Consider the following 14,219-nt stretch of genomic DNA (forward strand, 5'->3'; position numbering starts at 1 on the left):
CAGCCCCAGCAGTTGTGGTCATCTGGGGAGTGAACCAGGAGATAGAAGCGCTCGCTCGCTCTCTCTCTCTCTCTCTCTAACTCTGCCTTTCAAATAAATAAAAATAAATCTTTTAAAAAACTACATGTACTTTCAGTGAGCACTCTGAAGACTCCCTAATACATGTGTTTTTATGAGAAAGACATGAAAGTATAGCACAATGCATTTAAGACATTGATTACTTTATGGATGGAAGTTTTATGAAATCAAGGGTAACTTAATTTTATAAACTTTGTGTTATTTAACTTAAATTTTTTTTTAATTTTTAAATTTTTTAAAAAAGACATTTATTTTTGAAAGATTTACAGAGAAAGGTACAGACAGAGAGGGAGAGATTGATTTTTCCATCCCCTGGTTCACTCCTCAGATGGCTGCAATGGCCAGTGCTGGGCCATGCCAAAGCCAGGAGCTCAGAACTCAATTCAGGTCTCCTATGTGGGTGGCTGGGGCCCAGACACCTGAGCCGTCTTCTGTTGCCTCTCCAGACCATTAGCAGGGAGCTGGATTGGAAGTGGAATAGCCAGGACATGAACCACTGCCCATATGGGATACTGGGATCCCAAGTGGCAGCTTTACCCACTATGCCACAACATTATCCTTAACTTTTTTTTTTTTTTTAAGTATTTACTTACTTATTTGAAAGACAGACAGAAATCTGCTATCTGCTCATGCAGTCCAAGTGCCTGCAGTGCCTGGGGCTTGGTCAGACAATAGCCAAGAGCTGGAATCAACCCAGGTCTCCCACATAGGTGGCTGGAACCCAACTCCTTGAGCCATCACTACTGCCTCCCAGGTGTATATTAACAGGGAACTGGAACTGGGAGCTGAGATGCGACTCAAACCTGGGTACTCCGATATGGGATGCAAACATCTTAACTGACAGCTTAATCACAAGGCCAAATTCCTGTCCCTGTTTGACTTATTTTTTATATATGTACACACACACATATTTATTGTTAAGTTGTAAGAATACAAATGAAGGAAAATCCACTACACACAATGTAGTAGAACTGTAACAAAACAAAACAAGAACATCTTTGTTGACTGTAACAAGCTCCCACCTGGTACAGGGATGCTTTTCTCAGCATTCTTGACAGGTGTTCATTCAGCCTGTGTTTCAACACCTGTAAGGGAGAACTTTCTGCCTCTCAAGGCAGTGTATTCCTTTTTTAAACAGTTGTGATTATTAGAAATTCTTTCTCCTGTTGAGTTGAAATCTATGTTACTGTAACTTTTCTCCTTAGGTCTGGCTTTTAGAGCTACTCATCAACCGATTCTTTCAATTCAGTTTGAATTCACTAAAGTCAGTATATGAATTTGTGATAGCTCAAAGTAATCTATAGATAGAAGAACTAACTTAATGCCTCTTTTGTTTGTGTCTATGATTGTGTGGGATTCAGGAAATACTAAAGGCGATTCAGGATGTGACAATAAAGCGAGAAGAAACAAAGAAGAAGATAGAGAAAGAAAAGAAGGAGTTTTTGCAGAAGGAGCAGGATCTGAAAGCTGAAATTGAAAAGCTTTGTGAGAAGGGCAGAAGGTAAATGATGTTAAGAATAAAACCTCTGCATGTGTGTGTGTGTACACATAAGGTGCCAGTCCCATTTGTGCTTTCAGGTTCTTTTCTGGTGGTCTAATTTTTATTTGAAAACAAATCCCCCAGTGAAAACTGTCCAATGACTTTAGCTTCCTCAGTACCCCATGTTAGATTTCGTGAAATAATTTCAGATTTATTACTACCTTGAAATGATAACAGTTAATTGTTGAGTCCCAAGTATGATCAAGATTTTGATATGCATCTAACACCTGTTTCAATTGCTTTATGACAATTTTTTTAAGACGTTCAAGCAATGAACTCCATTAACTCCATTAACATTTTGGAAGGTAGCCCAAGTACTTGGACCCCTGAACCTATGTGGGAAACCTAGAAGAAGCTCCTGACTCGTGGCTTTGGCCTGGCATAGCCCTGGCTGTTGGGGCCATTTGGGGAGTGAACCAGCAGATGAAAGATCTTTCTCTTAGGGATCCCTTTCTCTTTGTAACTTTGCCTTTCAAATAAAATAAATAATAAATCTTTAAAAAAAAGAGCAGGATAGGAATAGAATTTGTTAGATTCTCAATTTTCCAAGTTTCTTAACATGAGCTGTTTGGAAACCAAAGTGCTATGAATATTGTGGTCATTTTATTTAAATTCTACTAAAATGAATTTTTAATTATCAGGAAAATACTGACTTTTGCTAATGTGTTAGGATGCTAAGTGAAAAGTAACAAGCTCATTTACTGAATCATTTTCCATGTCTGAAAATATTAATTGTGGAATTTCAACACGGGAAGGAATGTGTGGGAGAGAGCCTAAGGACCAGTCACTTGTTCTGATGAGAATTAGTGACACTAGTGATTAGAAGATGGGTCAGTTGTCCATAATGGTGAATTTTCAGCACTTACGAAGAGTGTTCTCAGAGCAGAACACTATCCCAGTCATTGATCACCATTAGGACAAGTGCTACTGCCCCACAGCAACATAGCCCCCTGCCATCAACTTCATAGTCTGTGTGGGGAAGGTGAGGCATGGCATACAGATACCAGCTTAGCGGCAGATATCTTTTTTTTTTTTTTAGATTTATTTATTTTATTTATTTGAAAGAGTTACACAGAGAGAGGAGAGGCAGAGAGAGAGAGAGAGAAAAGTCTTCCATCCGCTGGTTCACTCCCCAATTGGCCACGACGGCCAGAGCTGAGCCAGTCAGGAGCCATGAGCTTCTTCCGGGTCTCCCACACGGGTGCAGGAGCCCAAGGACTTGGGCCATCTTCCACTGCTTTCCCAGGCCATAGCAGAGAGCTGGATCAGAAGTGGAGTAGCCCGGTCTTGAACTGGCGCCTAAATGGAATGCCGGCACTTCAGGCCAGGACGTTAACCTGCTGCGCCACAGTGCCAGCCCTGCAGCAGATAGCTTAAGGAGCAGCAGTTAGGGAAATGAGTCTAATTTTATTCAAGGCCCTGTGAAACATGTTCTTTGAATGTTCCTGTCTGTCTGATTAAATAGCTACCAATACTGATTTTCACTAGCAGGTTTGCTGTGCTTCACAAGGTCTTGACGATCCAGTTTGGTTTTTAAAAATTTATTCATTTGAAAGGCAGGCAGGCAGGCATGCACGCGTGTACACATGCACACACACACACACAGGGGAACAGAGAGAGAGAGAGAAATTACCTGTTGGTTCTCTCCCCAAATGCCTGCAGCAGCCAGAACAGAGTCTGGCCAGAGCTGGCACCCAGGAGCTCATCAAGGTCTCCAGTGAGGATGGAAGGGATCAAACCACTTTAGCTGTCACCATCACCTCTGCCTTCCAGTTTGCATTAGCAGGAATCTAGAATCAGGAATTGGAGCCAGTGTCAATCCCAGGCCCTTCGATGTGGAATGCCAGGTGTCTTAACTGCTAGGCCAAATGCCTGCCCTGTTTTTTTTTTTTTTTTAATGTATATCATAAGCATTGGAAATGTTTTGTCATTTTTTCTGTTAAATGTAGGGTTCATTTTTCAAGAAGCAGGAAGAATAGGTGTTCTTTGAGTCTGTTGTAGCAGTCATGTAGGTTTACCTTAGTGTCCCATCATCCACAGGAACTGTGGGCAGAGATTTGATCATTGTATTAAACACCTGGGACTGCCACAACAGAGTACCACAGACTAACAACAGAAATTTGTTTTCTCCTAGTTCTGGAAGCTGCATGTAGCTTTTCTTTTTGGTGAGGCCCTTCTTCCTGACTTGCGCGTGACTGCTCTCACAATGGCCTTCTCTGTGTCCATATAATACTGATGTCTCTTCTTCCTGTAGGACATTGGTCCTGTTGGATTAGGGCCCTATCCTTATGATCACATTTAACTTTATTTGCCTCCTTCAAGGCCCTATCCCCATCTACAGTGGAAGTTAGAGCTTCCACATGTGAATTTAGGGGTACACGATTTGGTCCATAACTGTCAGATTTCTTGTTCATAGCTCTTTGTTTCATTCACTCAGCCAACATTTATTGAGTCCTATGAGCCAGGTGTTGTGGGCCTGGAGAATAAAACGTCCTCAAGGAGCTAATTATTTTATTTATTTATTTAAAGATTTATTTATTTATTTGCAAGACAGTTACAGAGAGGCAGAGAGAAAGAGAGGTCTTCTATCCTCTGGTTCACTCCCCAAGTGGCTGCAACAGCTGGAGCTGAGCTGATCCAAAGCCAGGAGCCAGGAGCTTCTTCCAGGTCTCCTACGCAGGTACAGGGGCCCACGGACTTGGCCCATCCTCCACTGTCCCGCCAGGCCACAGCAGAGAGCTGGGTCAGAAATGGAGCAGCCAGGACTTGAACCAGCATCCATATAGGATGCCGGCACCACAGGCAGTGGCTTTACCCACTACGCCACAGCACTGGCCCTGGAGCTGATTGTTTATTAGGAGAGAAAGATAATGACAAAGTACATACTGATACTATGATAGTGGTGGCATGAATGCATCTAGAAAGGCAGATAGTTATAAAAGTTAAGGAGGAAACATGACCATCAGGTACAAAGCATGATCTTTGGTTTAATCTTGGATTAATGAAAAATAGCGCAGGACATTTTTGGAATAATTGGGGAAATTTGAATATGTATTATATGTTGTAATAATATTGTATCTGTTAAATGTTTTGAGTTTATTATGGTGTTGTTTGATTATGTGGAAAGATGTATTTGTTCTTAAGTGGTAATTGCTAAGGCTGGTATTGTGGCACAGCAGGTCAAACCACTGCTTGGGATGCTCACATCGTATATCAGAGCGCCTGGGACAGAGTTCTGCCTCTGCTTCTGATCAGCCTCCTGCTAATGTACCTGGGAGACAGCAGATGAAGTCCTTTAGTTCTGACCACGCGCCAGGGAGACTTGAACAGAATTCCTGATTTCTGTCTGGCCCAGCCATGGCTGTTTGCAGGGCTTTGGGGAGTGAACCAGCAGATGGAAGATTCTCTCTCTCTCTCTCTCTCTCTCTGTCTGTCTTTCCTTTTCTTATGTCACTCTGACTTTTAAATAAATAAATCTTTCTCTTTTTTTTTTTAAGATTTATTTATTTATTTGAAAGGCAGAGTGACAGAGAGGCAGAGAGAGAGAGAAAGAGGTCTTCCATTACCTGGTTTACTCCCCAAATGGCCTCAATAGCCAGAGCTGAGCCCATCCAAAGCCAGGAGGCAGGAGCTTCTTCCGGGTCTCCCACATGGGTGCAGTGGTCCAAGGACTTCTGCTGCTTTCCCAGATGCATTAGCAGGGAGAAAGATTGGAAGTGGAGCAGCTGGGATTTGAACCAGTGCCCATATGGGATGCCAGTACTGCAGGCGGAGGCTTAACCTTCTACACTACAGCTCTGGCCCCTGGTTGGAAATTTTTAGAGAAAAGGTTTCAGTGGTAGGGATAGATACAGGTAGGGTTTTTCTAATGTAAGTACATCTTTCTAGTTGACCAATGTGTTTTCTGAAAGTTAGGAGTGTTAGTGGACATTTATCATCTTCAAGCATAACTTCAATCACAGAAGACAACTCTCATTTTTTCCTACAATTATCCCATTGTCAAGGAGTAAATAGATGGATCATTGATGGACTCACCAACGTGTTTCACATATTGTGGTAAGAGGATCCTGACTGATGTATTTTGAAACCTCAGGATTATGTGTCATAGCAGGAAAACACAGCTACATTGACACTTTAAAAAAAAAAGATTTATTTATTTGAAAGAGTTACATAGATTGGTAGAGATAGAGATAGAAGTCTTCCATCTGCTGGTTTACTCCCCAAATGGCTGCAACAGCCAGAGTTGAGCCAATCCAAAGCCAGGAGCCAGGAGCTTCCTTCAGGTCTCCTATGTGGGTGCAGGGACCCAAGCACTTGAGCCATCCTCTGTTGCTTTCCCAGGTACATTAGCAAGGAGCTGGATTAGAAGTGGAGCAGCTGGGACTCGAATAGGTGCTCATCTGGGATGAGCTACAGGCTGGGGTTTAACCTGTTGCACTACAGTGCTGACCCCACATTTAAACCTTTTTCTAAAGAACTGTTAGAGAATTTTTCCTCTGACAGGAAGTTAATTTGGGGAGGAGAATATATGGAGAGCGAAAGAAAATGCCCAGCTACTCATTTCTATTAGCTAAATAGATCTTGTCAGTTGTGGGCAGACTTATGACAATGAATGAATGAATGTGTCTGAATGAATGAATGAATATTTGTGTAACACAAAACACCCCTGTATCTATGAAATAGAGAGCGAGATGTTCAGAAATTGGGTCAAAAGCAAGAGTTTGAGAGTAGAAGGGGCCTCAGAAACTTCTGGTAGGTGAATTACGCTTTTTCATGTTTGTAAGGGTACTGAACGAGCAGAAGGGGAATAAAACTTTCTCACTGAAGAAAGAAGAGAACATTTTTCTTAGGATGTACTCCTTTTCAAGCTATTATTCCTATTTTTACCTTTTTTAAAAGATTTATTTTATTTATCTGAAGGAGTTACAGAGAGAGGTAGAGCCAGAGAGAGAGAGGTCGTCCATCCGCTGGTTCACTCCCCAATGGGTGCATTGGCCAGAGCTGTGCTGATCCAAAACCAGGAGCCAGGAGCATTTTCTGGGTCTCCCATGCAGGTGCAGGGGCCCAAGGACTTGGGCCATCTTCTGCTGCTTTCCCAGACCGTAGCAGAGGGCTATATCAGAAGTAGAGCAGCTGGGACTTGAACCAGCGCTCATATGGAATGCCGGCACTGCAGGCCAGGGCTTTAATCCACTGTTACAGTGCTAGCCCCTATTTTTACCTTTTTAAAAATTCAGTGAAAATAAACATTTTTATGCCCTTCTGCCCACTGATCTAGGTAACCTATGCTTTTAGCTATAAAACTTACTATAGTCAAGACTAATATAAGGACTTTTGTTGGCTGGCTGTATTCCTTAATGGCCTCTTCAGTTCTGAGTAGGGTAATCACCTGTCCCAGTCACAGAAAGTCCCACATCTGGCCGGCGCCACGGCTCACTAGGCTAATCTTCCACCTGCGGTGCTGGCACACTGGGTTCTAGTCCCAGTCGGGGTGCCAGATTCTGTCCCGGTTGCTCCTCTTCCAGTCCAGCTCTCTGCTGTGGCCCGGGAAGGCAGTGGAGGGTGGCCCAAGTGCTTGGGCCCTGCACCCGCATGGGAGACCAGGAGAAGCACCTGGCTCCTGGCTTCGGATCAGCACGATGTGCCGGCCGCAGCGCGCTGGCCGCAGTGGCCATTGGGAGGTGAACCAACGGCAAAAGGAAGACCTTTCTCTCTGTCTCTCTCTCTCACTGTCCACTCTGCCTGTCAAAAAAAAGAAAAAAGAAAAAAAAAAAAAAAAGAAAGTCCCACATCCTATGAAAAATCCCTTAGTACTAGGCATACTGGGATAGTTGATCACTCCAACCTTGAATGTGAAGTGTGAATACTGCACTACAGAGAAGGGGATGGGAGTGTGTAAGAAGAGAGGAAATCAGTGAAAATGAGAAGTCCTGGGCATGGAGAAAGCATTTTTTCCTTTTGAAGAATGTTTACTATAGCTAAGAAAATCTGAAACGCATAAGCCAGTACCTGTTTGGTAGTGAATTGGTAAATACTGAATTAGAGATGAATATTAAATAGACTTTGTTTCTGCCTTCTTCAGTGCACATACTAGAAGACAGGTGGGAAATCAGAGAAATGCCATAATGAGCAACAAAGATGAGCGTTCTGCCTTCAGTGAGGGTTTTATTTCTTTTTAAGATACACTTTTTTTCCTGCTGTAGGTAACCTTGTTTTAGCAAGTGGAGATGTGAACGTTTGTGCTTCCATATGTAGGGCCTTTGTGTAATTGTAGACCACTTTATAGTTAATACTTAAAGACTTCTTGTAACAGACCTGGCAGACCAAGTTGGTTTCTTTTTACAGAGAGGTGTGGGAAATGGAACTGGATAGACTCAAGAATCAGGATGGTGAAATAAATCGGAACATTATGGAAGAGACAGAGCGGGCCTGGAAGGCAGAGGTAAGAAGAGCTGATGTCTTGAAAGCTTTCATCTTGGGCTTCCAGATGGTATATACTTTAGGTGTAAAGAAAAGCCAGTAAGCATTTGTGTTAACTATGTAGAGATAGCTTTGTATATGTGAAATTAATAAAGTATTTGTGTGTGTGTGTGGTTCCCTTAGATCTTATCACTAGAGAGCCGGAAAGAATTGCTGGTATTGAAACTAGAAGAAGCAGAAAAGGAGGCAGAGCTGCATCTTACTTACCTCAAGTGAGTACCTTCCCATCTTTTTTTTTTTTTTTTTAAGATTATTTAGTTATTTGAAAGGCAAAGTGATAGAGACAGGGAGAGACAGAAATAGAAAGATTGATCTTCCATCCACTGGTTCACTCCACAAATGGCCACAACAGCTGAGTCTGGGCCAGACCAAAGCCAGGAACAAGAAACTCCATCCTTGTTTCCCACATGGGTGGCAAAGGCTCAAGTACTTGGGACATCATTCTCTGCCTTCCCAGGTGACTTAGTAGGAGGCTGGATCAGAAGTGGAAGAGCTGGTACTCAGACTGGCATTCTGATAGGGGATGCAAGTGGCAGCTTAACCCACTGCACCATAGGGCCAGCTACATACTACAGAATTTTTTTTTTTTTTTTAAGATTTATTTGTTTATTTGAAAGGCAGAGTTATACAGAGGGAGAGAGAGAGACAGAGAGAGAAAATCTTCTGTCCACTGGTTCATTCCCCAAATGGCCACAATGGCCAGAGCTGGGCCAATCTGAAGCCAGGAGCCAGGGGCTTCTTCTAGGTTTCCCATGTGGATTCTTGGGCACAAGTGCTTAGGCCATCCTCTGCTGCTTTCCCAGGCACAGTAGCAGAGAGCTGGATCGGAAGTGGAGCAGCCAGGACTCAAATTGGTGTCCATATGGGATGCCAGCACTTCAGGCGGCAGCTTTACCCACTATGCCACGTTGCTTGCCCCACGCTACAGAATTCTTAATATTTTCCTTCCAAACTTGTTCCTCTTCTAGCCTTCCCCATCTCTCCATCATTTAATAGTTGCTCATCCAAGAATTTGTGAGGGTTTTTTATTTCATTATTTTCCCAGTCTTTGTCCCTCAATCCTTTATCAGCAGGTCCTGCTGTCTCTTCAAAATCCACCCAAAGTCTGCTTCTTATCACCTTTCTACCACACTCAGGGCTACTGTTATCTCTTACCTGGATTCCTGTGCTAGCTTCCTAACGACTCTCCCTGCTTCCATTCTAAGCCTCTCCCTGCATGACTGCCACAACACCGGCCCTCGTACCTTTCCATTCCAAGGTGTTAGTGGTCCTGAAGTCTGCATATGTGTTTTAGGCTTTTGAACCCTTAGACCACCAAATCTTTTTTTTTTTTTTTTTTTTTTTTGACAGGCAGAGCTAGAGAGACAGAGAAAGGTTCACCCCCCAAAACGCTACGGCCGGCGCACTGTGCCGATCCGAAGCCAGGAGCCCAAGCACTTGGGCCATCCTCCACTGCCTTCCCGGGCCACAGCAGAGAGCTGGACTGGAAGAGGAGCAACTGGGACAGAATACGGTGCCCCAATCGGGACTAGAACCCGGGGTGCCGGCGCCACAGGCAGAGGATTAGCCTAGTGAGCTGCGGTGCTGGCTATGATAGTCATTCTTTCTTCAGGAACTCTAAGGGTATATTTGTGTGTAGTAATTGCTCAGTGATTTCTCTCCCCATGTTAGAAACTTTTCCTCACTCTTTAACTTCCCTTCTACAGTTTTATAGGTTTGCACCTTTATTCTATTATTTCCATTAATAAACAACATGTTGAGCTGTCAAAGCATAGCCACAGTCATGGAGGTTTGTTTCTTAGGTAGTCATTTTTCTTTTTTCTGTCAGAATTTGGAAGACTTCTGTGGCATTTTCAGGCAGACAAAATCTCTCTCTGTGGTTGGTCCTCTTTCTTGAATAACTGCCTTTAAAGATGATGTAATTAAAGGGTCGGCATTGTGGCATAGTGAGTAAAGCCGCTGCCTGCAGTGCTGGCGTCCCATATGGGCACCAGTTTGAGTCCTGGCTGCTCCACTTCTGATCCAGCTCTCTGCTATGGCCTGGGAAAACAATAGAAGATGGCCCAAGTCCTTGGACCCCTGCACCCACGTAGGAGACCAGAAGAATGGCTAGTTGGGGAGTGAAACAGCGGATGGAAGACCTCTCTCTCTCTACCTCTCCTTCTCTCTCTCTGTAACTCTGACTTTCAAATACATAAATAAATCTTAAAAATATGATATGGTTAAAGGGAGGCGGATGACTTAGAATCTTGGGCTTCTGCACCTGCTTCTACCTGTTCTTAGAAGTTCATAAGCTAACTACTGTTTTGGTATCTCAGAGAAGTAGGAATTGGGCCTCTTTTAATTCTGTAAATTTCTGTTGGTTTCTTGAAAGGTCAACTCCTCCAACCCTGGAGACAGTTCGTTCCAAACAGGAGTGGGAGACAAGACTGAATGGAGTTAGGATAATGAAAAAGAATGTTCGGGTATGTGTAGTAATGGGTGACCATTTGGTCAGTGTTAGTTTGCGTTTAAACACTTCTGGTGAAGGGGAGATGGTAGCTTTTTTATTTTTATTTATTTATTTATTTATTTTTTGCATTGCTGTTGGGCCTGCCCTGCCCCCTTCTCTTTTTTCCTTGATGATGGATGGTACTCTCTAGAGAGGCTCACTAGCTCAGCAATAAAGGATAATCCTTTCTTTTCTTTTTTTCTTTTCTGCCCAGGACCAGTTTAATAGTCATATTCAGCTAGTGAGGAATGGAGCCAAACTGAGCAGCCTTCCTCAAATCCCTACTCCCACTTTGCCTCCACCCCCATCAGAGGTAAGAGAACTGGCTTGGGGAATTCCACTGGTCTATGTTAGTGGTAGAGCCAGAGTCTTCTACTTGTTCTTTTTATGAAGATAATGGAATAATCCCTTTCCCGTACTAGAGTTGCTCATTGATTTCTACTCTAGTTTCTTAAACTTGCTTACTTGAAAGCTAGACAGAGATCACCCATCTGCTTGTTCATTACCCAAATGCCTACAATATTCTGGGCAGGGACAGGCAGAAGCCAGAAGCTGGGAACTCAGTACGGATTCCTTTTGTATATGGCCAATCACTTGAGCTATTGCTTGCTGCCTCCCACGGTGTACGTTAGCAAGAAATTGGAGTTGGGAGCAAAGTTAGATCTCAAATCCAGGCGCTCCAGTATGGAATTTGCACGTTCCAAGTAGCATCTTAACCACTGCAGCACACACCTGCTCCTCCTAAACTTTCTTTTTCTCTTGTCCTCTGCCTCTTCCCTTCTGCAGACAGACTTCATGCTTCAGGTGTTTCAGCCCAACCCCTCTCTGGCTCCTCGGATGCCCTTCTCCCTTGGGCAGGTCACAATGCCCATGGTTATGCCCAGTGCAGATCCCCGTTCCTTGTCTTTCCCAATCATGAACCCTGCCCTTTCCCAGCCCAACCAGCCTTCCCCACCCCTTCCTGGCTCCCATGGGAGAAATAGCCCTGGATTGGGTTCCCTTGTCAGCCCCCACGGTCCACACATGCCCCCTGCCGCCTCCATCCCGCCTCCCCCAGGCTTGGGCGGTGTTAAGGCTTCTACTGAATCTCCCCGGCCCCAACCAGTAGACAAACTGGAGAAGATCCTGGAAAAGCTGCTGACTCGGTTTCCACAGTGCAATAAGTAAGTGTCTTTAAGGATTGATCAAAATATCTTTATTAGAAAAATGTTTATGAGTTAAAGTAGGATAGGTTTCATGGGTACAGAATAGACTCTGTCTCAACATTTTTCTTTCTTAGGGCCCAGATGACCAATATTCTCCAGCAGATCAAGACGGCACGTACCACCATGGCAGGCCTGACCATGGAGGAACTGATCCAGCTGGTGGCTGCACGGCTGGCAGAACACGAGCGGGTGGCAGCGAGTACTCAGGTAAGGGAAGTTTCTTAGGGAAGAACTTCGGCCTACTGAGGTGTGGGGGGAGAGGCAGGTCTCAGAAAAATTTGGGGTGGGAAGAAGCATTGCAGCAGGGTTATTTAGTCTGCTTTCTTCCTTTGTTGGAGTGGAAAGTAAATGATTTCTTTTTGTCGTATGCTGTGTTACACAGACTCTTCCTTTACTCTGACAATGTTTCTACCCACAGCCACTTGGTCGGATCCGGGCCTTGTACCCTGCTCCACTGGCCCAAATCAGTACCCCAATGTTCTTGCCTTCTGCCCAAGTTTCATATCCGGGAAGGTCTTCACATGTAAGACTCCTTTTCTTGGAACACCTGGAGTATGCCAAAGTTGGGGGTGAGGAGGGAGTGGGTTTACAGTGGAGTGCAGGAAGAAAGCGTTATTTTGTCAGCTTGCTTGTTTTTAGCCATTCTGGCAACAGGCCAGTACTTTAGGAAGGGATCTATACTTGGACTCATTTCTTTTGGTGTAAAATCTTTTCTGCCCCGTGGCCTGTCCTGGAAATAGTAGATGGAATTGTGGGCATGAAAGGCAAGGAGGCCCAGAGTTTCCTTACCTTGTGATCCTGCCTCTGTTCTGCAGGCACCAGCCACCTGTAAGCTGTGTCTGATGTGCCAGAAACTTGTCCAGCCCAGTGAGCTGCACCCAATGGCATGCACTCATGTGCTGCACAAAGAGGTGGGTGCTACATACATCCTCATTTTCTACTGTGTCTCTTCCAATAGCTGAGAGAATTTTTCTTGAACATTTTGCTGTGTTCATGCTCATCATGATGTCTGATCATCAGATGTTTCTACAAATTATGGCTTAAACATCAGCAGAATTCAGAATACTGCAGCTGGGATCTCCCAGCTTCTTTTTACCCCATACCCTTCCTGGATAAGCAATTATACTAGAGCACCAATAGTCTCTTTCTTGAAAAATTGACAATAAAAGGTAATCCTACATATCTAATCATTTTTTTTAAAAAAGATAGTGTTGCCAAGAGACTTTGCTTACATGAAAGGAATGGAATAGGGAACCTGAATATGTTAGTAACTCCCTTAACAGGATAGCTGGAAGGCCTGCCTCTCTGAGATTATCTTCACAGACTGATAAGTCATTCTTTTTCTTGGATTGTGTTGCCAGGGAGAGTTACATCTCTTAGCAGCACTGATGATTCCTTCTTAACTATTTTGTTTTGTTGAGTTTGTTTTTCCAAGAAGTAGACATGGATTTACATCCGAATTCATGGTAAGAAAAAGTCCTGAATAATATTTGAGGGTGACAGGCATTAGGAGATGGAAGCACCTCTCAGGCTAACTGGATAATAAGTGGGGAGAAGTCATGTTAGTTACATGAGAGAGCAGCTGCATGAACACTCTTCTTAGCTGATTGTTAATGTTCCTTGTAAAAAGGACAAATTCACATACTTTGAGGATTCTTTTCGGGGTAACAGCCATTGAAATAGCCCTCCCAGCCCCCCATAGTAAGAACGTTTCTGATTTGGACCTTGTTGAACCTTAACCACACTTTCCTTCCTTCCCTTTGTTTTCCCTGATAAACCTGAGGTGTGTCTTTCTTTCTTTCCAGTGTATCAAATTTTGGGCCCAGACCAACACAAATGACACTTGTCCCTTTTGTCCAACTCTGAAATGATGGAACTGACTGGGGAGAAAGAAGAGGAGAAATTGATGTGAACAGGAAGCGCGGGTTCAAGATTTCTAAAACTCTATATTTATACAGTGACATATACTCATGCCATGTACATTTTTATTATGTAGGTAATGTGTGTATAGAAAGTCTGTATTCCAATGTTCGTAAATGAAAGTATGTATATTATGCAGAAACGGTCTTCCCCCTCATCTTGAAATTCTTTCAGAGGATGCAGATTGTAGGGAAGATGTTTAGTTTGGCCTTGAAATTACGATATCCCTACCTAGGACTGTTTTCAAATACAGTATAAAAACCATCTGGGAAGCTGCTGTTGCTCTAAGGCCATCCTGCTTTGGTTTGTGTCAGCCTCTAGTCTATTTTCTTAAGGCTTATGTATGCAGATTTGAAGCCTGGTGCTCACCTGCTGTCCAACCAGATGCCTTGCTTATTAAAAGCTCCTGGAACCCTCAGTGTTCCAGCCACTCTACTCCCAATAGTTAAAATGATGCACTCATTGAGGGCAAAAATGTAACCCTAATAGTTTGACTTTTCATTGA

At 43.6% G+C, this 14,219-nt stretch overlaps 1 protein-coding gene across 5 annotated transcripts in view; it reads left to right on the top strand.

Moving 5' to 3' along the window:
- The window catches only part of RNF214 (ring finger protein 214), a 33,095-nt gene extending 18,882 nt beyond the window's left edge, over positions 1–14,213 (top strand). For 2 of the 5 annotated variants that reach the window (XM_062197087.1, XM_062197090.1), the window contains exons 6-15: positions 1,440–1,579; positions 7,964–8,060; positions 8,222–8,310; positions 10,473–10,563; positions 10,804–10,902; positions 11,376–11,752; positions 11,869–12,001; positions 12,213–12,317; positions 12,610–12,705; positions 13,600–14,213. In XM_062197087.1, the coding sequence (XP_062053071.1) occupies positions 1,440–1,579; positions 7,964–8,060; positions 8,222–8,310; positions 10,473–10,563; positions 10,804–10,902; positions 11,376–11,752; positions 11,869–12,001; positions 12,213–12,317; positions 12,610–12,705; positions 13,600–13,665 (1,293 nt within the window). In that variant the 3' untranslated portion in view covers positions 13,666–14,213. The remainder of the gene's footprint in view (positions 1–1,439; positions 1,580–7,963; positions 8,061–8,221; positions 8,311–10,472; positions 10,564–10,803; positions 10,903–11,375; positions 11,753–11,868; positions 12,002–12,212; positions 12,318–12,609; positions 12,706–13,599) is intronic. The other 3 variants (XM_062197088.1, XM_062197091.1, XM_062197089.1) reach the window with 2 other exon arrangements.
- The last annotated feature ends 6 nt before the right edge of the window (positions 14,214–14,219 follow it).

Source organism: Lepus europaeus, chromosome 7, assembly GCF_033115175.1.
Source record: "Lepus europaeus isolate LE1 chromosome 7, mLepTim1.pri, whole genome shotgun sequence".
Taxonomy (NCBI): domain Eukaryota; kingdom Metazoa; phylum Chordata; class Mammalia; order Lagomorpha; family Leporidae; genus Lepus; species Lepus europaeus.